At 37.8% G+C, this 11,237-nt stretch overlaps 1 protein-coding gene across 1 annotated transcript; it reads right to left on the reverse strand.

The window, feature by feature from the left end:
• Positions 1-485: 485 nt before the first annotated feature.
• LOC121727335 (fatty acyl-CoA reductase 1-like) lies at positions 486-10,856 on the reverse strand. The gene is made up of 14 exons (XM_042115110.1): positions 10,727-10,856; positions 10,278-10,384; positions 9,493-9,623; positions 8,426-8,513; positions 7,082-7,154; positions 6,804-6,894; positions 6,556-6,698; positions 5,740-5,849; positions 5,487-5,570; positions 5,250-5,358; positions 4,713-4,890; positions 4,454-4,524; positions 4,041-4,298; positions 486-626 (listed from the first exon to the last, which is right to left on the reverse strand). Exons 2-14 carry the CDS (start codon positions 10,366-10,368, stop codon positions 500-502), a joined length of 1,554 nt encoding a protein of 517 aa, XP_041971044.1. The 5' UTR covers positions 10,369-10,384; positions 10,727-10,856; the 3' UTR covers positions 486-499.
• Positions 10,857-11,237: the final 381 nt, after the last annotated feature.

Raw genomic sequence — 11,237 nt, forward strand, 5'->3', positions numbered from 1 at the left:
TTTCTTCGCTATTATTAGTCTTAGCGTGATAAAATATAGCCTATAGCCTTCCTCGATAAATGGGCTATATAACACTGAAAGAATTTTTCAAATCGGACCAGTGGTTCCTGAGATTAGCGCGTTCAAAGAAAGAAACAAACAAACTAACAAACTCTTCCGCTTTATAATATTATAAGTATAGATATTTCCGTCGTCTGGTAACACACCTGTAACACAAGTCCTTAAGGTACTTAGCACGGGGCCAGACTGACGTAGTGTGAAGCGTCCATAGATATTATGGATAGCCGTGATAAGGTACAAAGTAAGACAATATAATATAGACCGTACAGTTTGTTTATTTTTATAATAATGCAGTAAGTATACGTCTACAAACAATGCAAAAATAATTTTATTAAATGTCATTAGTCATTACATAATATTCCTTAATTTTAAAATACTAAAGTAAATAGTCCAAAGCAAGAATTTAAAGCTAAAAATAATATTATTTTGAACACTATGATCATACAAACACGAGCAATTCGTCGCTGATCTTCGACAAAAACTTCTGAGTTGTATTCGAGGTAATAACGAACCACATAAGGAAGGCGAACAAAACCATCTTCAAACCCATTACGAAAATTTTTAACCTGGAAAAAAAATATGATTTATGTAATAGGAAATTGTACAGTGCTTAGTCAAAGATAGCGAAGTGAGGTGTCGAAAATGTATGGGATTTGAAATAGCGCTTGCGAAGCGGATATACGTGGGAGAGCCATGCTTCGGCACGAATGGGCCGGCTCGACCGGAGAAATACCACGTTCTCACAGAAAACCGGCGTGAAACAGCGCTTGCGCTGTGTTTCGCCGAGTGAGTGAGTGAGTTTACCGGAGGCCCAATCCACTACCCTATTCCCTTCCCTACCCTCCCCTATTCCCTTTCTTTCCCTACCCTCCCCTATTACCCTATTCCCTTTTAAAAGGCCGGCAACGCACCTGCAGCTCTTCTGATCCTGCGAGTGTCCATAGGCGACGGAAGTTGCTTTCCATCAGGTGACCCGTTTGCTCGTTTGCCCCCTTATTTCATAAAAAAAATCCAAATTACTTTCTGAGCATATCAATCAAAATGCGTATTGAATGGTATTGAAATGAATTTTGAAAGCCAACTATTTATACGGGCCTTCTAACTTTGCTATTGAAACTATCGAACCGGCCGCGTATCTTCGGCATGGTGTTTTTAGACACTAAAATATGACAATATCTATATAAAAACACGTCCGATTTGCCCACCCACCCTCGAGTACAAAAAGCGCTATTCGCGGACGACACAGCCCTTTTCTTTGCTCATCGCCAAATAGCTTTCGCGTCCAAAAAACTCCAAGAAGCAGTTACCGAACTCGGTGAATGGTTCGCTAAATGGAGAATTGAACTAAGCCCCGACAAAAGTCACGCTATATTATTTAACGGACTAAAACATAAGAAAATGCAACCTATTAGTCTGCACGGAAAATTAATTCCCGAAGTCACGGCTGTCAAATACTTAGGAGTAGTACTAAACAAGTCGATGTCATTCACGAACCATAATGGCTGCGTTCCAGATGACGGTAATTTTGACCAAAACGCTCAAAACGTCCCCTTCTGCCGTTCCCTTTGGCGACCGGGGTCGTTTTGATAGCGGCTATGACGTCACTCATGACGTCATCATTTTCGCTCAAAACGACCCTTGACGAAGATGGGTCAAAGTGGGCGTTCTAGTTTTTTTTTAAATTTTAACGTAACTATATCGCGAAAGCCATGTTTGGAAAGTTTTCAGGAGATAGTAGAGACAAAAAACTTTATAATATTTCATTACAAATAATATTTTAATTAAATAAATTAAATAACATCTCATCTCTCTTATACCTGTTGACTTACTCGTACTTGACTAAGCATTAAGCGGTATTGTTACCTAACGTTTATATGTATATTGTGACAATAGTCAATATTCAAAATATGTGGTTTTGTTATTAAAATATGATTCAATGTGAAAACTCAAATATAATAAAAGCTTAACTATATTAAAATATGATTACTTAAGTAAAAAAATGTAATACTAAAAACGAAACAAATATAATATTATGTACCTACATATTTTATTAAAATAAATGTAACTATAAACAATAAAATTACTTTTATTTACGACTTGAAGAAAAGGATCGTAGTATCCAAGTTCGGTTCAATGTTCGGTTTAAACTTTTCTCAAAACGCTCAAAACGATCCATAATCCGTTCCACTTGGGTTTGTATCACTGACGCTCACAAGCTAGTGGAACGGGAAAAACTACGGTCTTGAGCGTGAGCGTTTCTAACGTCATCTGGAACGCGGGGAATATATCGAATACCGTACGTATAGCGAAATTTGTATTATACAAATTATATCCTTTACTCAACGCAAGTAGCAAAATGTCCTTAAGACATAAGCTCACCTTATACAAAACATGTATAAGAACGATACTCATTTATGCGTGCGTCTCTTTCGCACACATAAGTGACAATCAGATGAACCAATTGCAACGAGTACAAAACCGTTTTTTGCGCATGGCAACAGGTGCCCACCGTTACATGCGAAACATCGACTTGCATAGAGACTGCGAGCTTATCACTATCAAAGCCTATATCAAAGAACTCTCAGAGAGATTCTTTGAGAAAGGCAAAGTACATCCCAATCCGCTCATTCGTAAGGCTGTGGACTACGAACATGACGCATCATTCCGATACCCCTTCAGACGGCCTAAGCATATCTTAGCCGACTACAGGGTCGGCTAAGATATGCTTAGGCCATCACAGAATACGTAACGTACTGTGTACAGTTACGTAAACACAAATCACACTCACCCGCGTGGTTAGTACTGCACCGGGGACGACGCCGGCGCCTTCCCCGAGGACTTAACACGACCCGAACGACAAACAGACAGACCGACCGAAATCCGGTATCCCGGGTTCGAGTTCGCATGCGGATAGCATAGGAACACACCTAAATCATGACCGCGACCGCGACATTGTCGTAGAGAGCTCTACCAATTACTTTGACATTAGAACATACATGCGTATGTCACCCCAACCGGACTCGGAAGGGGAGAGGGACGGCCCTCTTTTAAGCAATAACATTAATAACTTGAGCTCATCTACCGCGATAACTCGTACGCAGCTAGTTTGTGCTACCGCGCGCGAGCAGCCTCACTCGTCTGAGAGTGAGTAAGGGGTCGGACCCCTTAAGAGTAGGGGGGACCCGTGTCCCCACGTCAGATAAAAATAGCTTATTTTCGTAGCTCTCCCCAATATTGCCCGTCTAGAATGTCACACGTGTGACTTTAGGGGAGGGGGCCAGGCCCCCCTCATTGTTTATTTCCAAACCAACTAGCAACAGACTAGTTATAGCCACGATTAAACTACCATGGTCTTAACCAGACCAGTAGCTTAGACCCTTTCGAAAAAAAAAAAAAAAAAAGACAATAGCTACGAAACACGGTAAGTGAAACACATACGGTTTTACTCGATAGTCTAAAAATGAGACCCAAATACATAAATGCATAAAGTGTGCATGTATTTGGGTCTAATTTTGTAGACTCGCGGAACTTTTTGACACAGTTACTCTTCCTTAGTTTTTATTATTCGTAGACAAAGGGTCGTTTAAATTTTAAATTCTGTATTGTTCAATTACTATGTTTTGTCATACACATGTGTATAACTAGGTAGGTACTCAGTGCGACCATATTATCGCTACAGTTTTTCGCGTCTTTCGTACACATCTGCCTGTTCTATACAATAATTAAGAATAGACCTAGAGTCTAGACTCTAGTCGATTTAGTCACTAAATGGAGTCTGTACTCCACTCGGGCTAACTTGTCGCTAGCGGTCATTTTCCATATAAACCGCGATTGACAATGAAGTGTCAGATATTGTCAACCGTGGTTTTATATGGAAAATTACAAGATTTTTACAGGGAGTCAATGACAAGTTAGCCCGAGTGGAGTATAGGTCTATTCTTCATACGCAACATTTTTGTGTATGAAGCATTTGAAGGTACCTAAATTGTTTCGTCCGCAACTCCTCCGAGTTGTCAGTTCTCTGCCTGATCACGTATTTTCTGGCGCCGTAGACGCTGGTATGCATGTATTTGTCCAGGTCTATGTTCTCTATGGCGTACTTGAACTCGTCCACGTCTTCCGGCTTCAGCTTCGAGCTCAGCTCCCTCACGTTGTCAATTCTGAAGGACCAGTTCTTGCAGGAGAACTTCTCGAGGGATATGCAAGCCATGTAAAGGCGACGGAGCAGCTTGAGCAACCTGAAGGAGTAATGAAAACCGCTAGAGACATCATTCGTGTTCCGTGAATGACAAAGAATAAAGGCTTTTAACCAAAGATATTTGAGAACTTTAACAAGTATAATATCAAAAATACTGTAATAATATCAAGAAAACTGTATTTCAAAACAAGATACCTGGGTTTTTTTGAAGCCAATACAAATATGTAATCAATTAGTGCATATAGAAAGAGCCGTGACCAAAGTACCTGTAAAGATATTTTTAATGAACAAAAGACATTAAATTTAATTAAAAGATAAACAATAACAAGATATTAATGTTTTGTGGCCAATTGTGGCATTAAAAAAAAGAGGAAAATCCAAGGATATATTAAGCATCCTGAAGCTAACAATATAAGTGATAGATTGAGTCATCGATTTTATTTTTCTCACTCACCTCAAATGTAAACACAAGTTTAGAATTAGTGAACTTGAAGGATGGAGGCAGTATCACATCCGCAAGGGGCATTTCCACGAGTGGCTGTTTCGAATGCTCGTACAGATCCACAGGAGTCAGGTTGAAGTAGCCACCGCCACACATGTTGTATATCGGTATATCATCGCTGGGCTCGAATCTGTAATCAGGCGAATGTACCATGAGGCTAAGATGCAGAGCATTAAAACACATAATATAGCTGTACATAAGCTTACAGCTTAACTTGCTGCTATATGTTCAAGTGAGACACTCTAAGGTCAAAGCGTTCGTTTGTATAAAAACCGAGGCTCTAGGACTCATATTGTCTAAAATTCCGAGCAGAGTAACAGGTCAAAAAGTAGACTCATGGAGTCCTGCTTTTGTCTCACTTATGCTGTATGCATATGGCAGCAAGTGAGATAGCAGAAAATTAACGTTATGAGAATGCTGGCATGCCTAGCTGTGATGATTGTAATGATTTTGAATCCTACCTTTATAGAGTAAATCAATGATACTAACTTCTTGGTACCTCTAGCCCATGCTACGCTGATGATGGCCCTGGTTACCAAGTCTACGGGGGCATAGTCACTTCTTACTTCTGGATCCACGTATAGAATACTTGATAGTCCTGAAAACGATTATACCTTTAGAAACTAAAGGCCATACTACTGCTGCTGCTGATAGCTTCAAAGAGGTTTCAGCTGTATTAGATAATATTATTAAACAACATAAGCTTGAAATGAAAATTTCTTGTACCTGTTGCTAACGCCACAATGATTCCTACAGGACCATTAAAGTTGTCATTCCAGCCAGGAACGGGCTCTTTCACACTATTTATCACTAAAAAATAAAACAAAATATTTAAAAAAGTAAGTAGGCTTACGTGCACAAGATCTATCAATTACGTGTTGAACCAAGATGCAAAAATCTTGGACTGTTTCATGTTTTATTCTAAACTCTAGACGGAATTGTTAGGCAATTTGAACGGTCTAGATATTTTAGCTTTTACCAATAGATGGTCTGGCGATGACTATGGGCAGATTCCCTCGTTCCTCGTACACCATTTGCTCGGCGCAATGCTTCGTGATCACGTACGTGTTGGGTAGCTCATCTATGATTCTGAAAAGAAAAAAAATAACTGCTTGCACCAAGTAGCTGTGCGTTTTGCCACTCGATTCATTCACACATTTAAACTTGGAAAGGGTTTTTTGTGTGAATGTATTGCGAAGGCCGCGTGGCCGAGTCTAATATGACTCGGCGTTTCCACTACCGCGGAGCTGGGCTGAGAGGAGCTTAGCGGTGCCCGAATTGACGTCACAATCACTACGGTATGCTCGAAATCTCCGCTCCGTCTCAATGGAAACAGCACGAGTGGGTGGAGCAGAGCTAAGCGGATATTCATAATAAAAATACAGCGAGGCGATGCGGTGCGGAGGACAACGAGCATTAGGGTGCAGAGCGGAGGACAGCGGTGCGGTGCGTGACTCGCGCGCAGTGCCTCAGTTAATCATTCAACCAATTCCAAAAGTATGCTCCGCTCCGCTCCGCTCCATTCCACTCCACTTCGCTCCGCTTCAGTGGAAACACAGACACCTTTTCACCGCTCTTCACCGCTCCTCTCCGCCCAGCTCCGCGTCAGTCGAAACTCGGCCTAATCAATAATCATTATCAATTCCAAAAGTATGCTCCATTCCGCTCCATTTCACTCCACTCCACTCCGCTTCAATGGAAACACTGACACCTTTTCACCGCTCCTCTCCGCCCAGCTCCGCGTCAGTGGAAACGCGGCCTAACAAGATACAAATAAATTTTACCTGAAACTTACTTAGGAGTTAAAACTTGTATCGTGTGGTCGTCCAGCTGGCACATTTCCAACAACTCCCTCCAATCCAATACCGGTGGGTACAGTGTCTCTTGCAAAGGATTTTGAATTTTATTCGAATAAGCTGTAGAAACGTGAATGAAGCTCTAAAAAATATATTAGTTTGTAAAAAATCTACACCTTAAAATGATGCGGGGAGCATCTCCCCTGAAAATGTCAATACCTTCAAATGCATTAAATTTTAAGCTCACCTCCAAATTGCGCATTTCTTTAGCCAAATCTAAAGCATGTTTGGTCCCCAGTAGATTGAGTTTTGCTGCTATTTTTAAATTGTCGTTAAATCTGTAAAAATACTACGAATAATAAAAACTAGTAAAATACAAAAAATATTTTAAATCTTCTGGTGTGGAACTAACTGCATCAATAATTATTATCAAAAATATTAAAAAGCATCATTACAGTTATTTTGCGTTAAAGAAGTAGAGTTTTGTCTCCATGACGTAGTCCATGACGATATTTTCTGACCTACCTGACACTTGCAGCCGAGTGAACAAATATGTTTGTCTTGTTGACTACAAGCGCATAGTCATCGTCCGACATACCTGTGAACAGAAGTTATAGATAGGGATTGCAATCCGGATACTTCGAAATTCGAAAAATCCGGATAATCCGGATCTTTTGAGTCATTGAAAAATCCGGATTTTTAAATTTCAACATCCGGATTTTCGGTTTTTTCGAATAGTAGATAAAATTATGAAATAGAAGCTTTTACTTTATATAAAATTAATTTAAATGTATCGTGTAATATCTGACATACAAATTCACATTTGTTTAAAGGCGCTATCACAACTTTGCGTTGTCTACACGTACCAACGTCGGAATTTCGTATGTCTAATATTCCATTGTGTAGTTATTTGGTGGTTGTAATTACATTTCTTTACATTTTTCATTTTATTTAAAAGAAATAAGGACATATAAATTATCATTGTTTACGTAACCAATGCTGATTTGTGATTGTCAAATTAAATAAAGGAATATAGTAAGTTTATATTAAAACGAAATGTTGATTTAAAGTTTAAATTATTATTTTAAGTCACTATTTTGTGCAATAGCCTAAATATGAATATACTATCCAACTGCTGGACAAAGGCACCGCCCGAATCTTTCACTTATCTTGCTCCAGCGTCACCGTTAACCAGCCCAGCTGATATGTCTCCAGTTGGCAGTTTTTAAAGTCTTCGCAATCCTTGTTTCCTCATTGGTAAATGGTTACGTAACCGCTGACGAGTTGGCTAGTAAGGAAAAAATAGAATCCTTGCCAGAAGCCTAACTGGACAATGTAAAGCTTAACAAGCACCTATACAGGATAGGTGTTAATAGCATTACGATTGCAGATTCTGTGACACACCTATTCAGCTTCTACTTGACTCAACTCCTCTACTACAGAGCAAAAACTCTCCTAATTTACTAAAGAGGAAAATTGTGGCACCAATCCCAATCATCAAATCATCAGATCACCAGTTTTTTGAACATGGTACCAAATTCGAGTTAAACCCTATATAACACAAAAATAATTTTGAAAATCGGACCACAAACGGCTGAGTAATCGTTGAACATACAAAAAAAAAGATACTGTATACAGCCGAACGTATTACCTACCTCCTCCTTTTTGGAAGTCGGTCAAAATGTCAATTCAAATTTAAGCGTAGGTGCACCTCGATTGTGGGCATAGCAGGCACAATAGATATTCAATTGTTATGCGGCACCCGGCTTTCGCAATTGAAAATCTAGTATTGTGTCTGCGATTCCCACGATCGAGGTATTAGAATAATTAATATTGTTATTTATATGTTTAAAAACATTGAATAATTACCTAAATTATATTCCGTGACATCCCCCGGAATAATGAATACTTTTGATTCGAATATGCCAGGCTTTTTAACACGCAGCACGTCGAAACACTAAAAAAAAGCAATAATATATAATTAATATATAATTAATATATAATATATAATATTATTATATAGGTATTAATGATTTTTGTTTAACCCTACCATTTTCCCAATGCAAAATAGAATTATAATGGTTTCTTTTTCTGGAAGAATCGAGACTCGAGGAATAATTAGTATATCATGACTGTACCTAATTATTATTCTCTATTATTTTATTCTCTCTCTTTATTCTCCAATTTATAGAGAACTGTAGACTGTAGAGTTCTTCATTAATTAGCATCGTATATTTATATTCGAAAAAATAAACTTTTGACGTTAAAGTAAAGAAATAAATCATGTACGATTTTCACACATTCATTTAAGTACATATTTAAACTAGCTTAGATTAATTTGAACCTGAATAGAGAAAAAAAAATTCGTTCTCTTCTTAATTCAGATTCAACCAATAGAGCAGTTAATAGTGTGAAACGTTGGGTGCTTAGCTAACACGTTTCCTTTATCTCTTCTTCATAGAATCGCCGATCAAAAATATTTTATGCTAGCTGTTACCTTACTAGCTGTTACCCGCGACTTCGTCCGCGTCAACAAAATGTAAAATACATAGGTAAAAAGTAAAAATATGTCCTCCTCCTTTTTGGAAGTCGGTTAAAAAGTAGCCTAAGTTACTCCTTATTACATCAGCTATCTGCCAATAAAAGTCCCGTCAAAATCGGTCCAGCCATTTCGGTGATTAGCCGGAACAAACAGACAGACATACATACAGACAGACAAAAATTCTAAAAATTTTTATTTTGGTGTAAGTACCGTTTAAATATTAATATGCATGTAGTAAAAAACACTCCAATTTTATTTATATGTATAGATGTATATAGATGTATATAGATAATAAATTGATACGACTGATATTATGTCTGTGGATGAAAATGTCATTTTCTTGAGTTTTCACTTTTCACCAAATACCTGTTTTCACTCACTTATATATTATTACCTCTAGCTTATAAATTTCTTCTTTTCTTTTCTCTGGCGACGAATCTCCTTTGCCTCTCATCAGGACATAAATTGCATCAATGTCAGGGCAACATCGCAGGAGTTTTTCAATCAAGACTTTTCCAATGAAGCCTGAAATAGGCGAGAAACGGTTTTTAGGGTTCCGTACCCAAAGGGTAAAAACGGGACCCTATTACTAAGACTTCGTTGTCTGTCCGTCCGCGTCTGTCTGTCTCCAGGCTGTATCTCGAGAACCGCTATAGCTATACTTCTGAAATTTTCACAGATTGTGTATATCTGTTGCCGCTATAACAACAAATACTGAAAACAAAATAAAATTAATATTTAAAGGGGCTCCCAAACAACAAACGTGATTTTTTCGGCCTTTTTCGCTCTATATCAATAATGGCTAAAGTTAGGCTCTTAAATTTTTTACGCGTTATTTTTTTATATGTGTACTTTTATATTTAATAATAATATTAAATAAAAATAAAAATTTAAGGGGGGCTCCCATACAAAAAACACAATTTTTTGCCTATTTTTGCTCGGTATCGGTACGAAACCCTTCGTGCGCGAGTCCGACTCACACTTGGCCGATTTTATTTGAACGTGGTGGGAAATATTGCCTTCTTCTTAGATGGATTTATAACAGACACGTCGATCGTTCATTCAAAGTTAAGTAAAATAGTTTTCAGTTTAGCAGTTTCAGTTTGGATGAGACTTCTTTATGTACATTCTAAACTGAGATAAAAAAATCTAAGCTGAAAATATTATTTCGGTAGGTACCTGAGCCACCAGTAAGGAACACCGTCTTCCCCTTGAAGTACTCCGGTATCGATGGCAGTGCAGAAAAGTCACGGTCGTGTAAAAATGACATTTTCACTTCCTAGTTCCTACGCAAAAATTCAGCGCATTGATACAATACCTAATTCAAGTTCGACCCCGATTCGAAAACTTATCGTCTTCGCTTATCGTGCGGTTTTTAAACAATTACTAGTAGAATTACTATAATTTAATGCGACTGCGTGGCAAGTTTTCGAATCGCAGTTGAATCCCAGTCGAATACCAAGGTCCAAGTCTGAATAATCTATTTTCAATTTATGGGATACTGGATACATAAAAACTATTACTTATGTCAAGTAATTCCCCCGCAAGCAGAATTCCAATGACTGAACTAAATACTAATTCAGCAACAGGTAAGATACTGAATAGGCAAAATTAATATTCAAACTCACCTTTGCATAAACAAATAGGTACGTCGCGATGTTATATTATGTTTAGCAAACAAAATTACACTGCGAAATTTTATACTGACGTTTTCTATTTAAATACTAATTATTTTTTATTAATTATTCCGAAATAACGTGTTCTGTGTGAATGACAAATATCTACTGGAAGCGAATTAATATTGTTATGCCTTCTGCTGGAAAGTTTGAAGTAAACATCGCTAATGTTTTACAATAGTTTTAAATTGTATTAAAATTTATGAGGATGAGGCAAAGATGCCTAGTTAGCTGATACAGCGTGATCAATAATAGATAATTAAACTAAAAAATTACTCATCAAACTTTCTGATTGATTAATAATTATGTAAAAAATCGGCCAAGTGCGAGTCGGACTCACGTACGAAGGGTTCCGTACTGTTAGAGAGCAAACATAAACCAAAAATTGTGTTTTTGTATGGGAGCCCCCCTTAATTTTTTATTTTATTTTAATATTATTCTTAAATATTAAAGTAGACATATA

This window comes from Aricia agestis, chromosome 5 (assembly GCF_905147365.1).
Source record: "Aricia agestis chromosome 5, ilAriAges1.1, whole genome shotgun sequence".
NCBI lineage: Eukaryota > Metazoa > Arthropoda > Insecta > Lepidoptera > Lycaenidae > Aricia > Aricia agestis.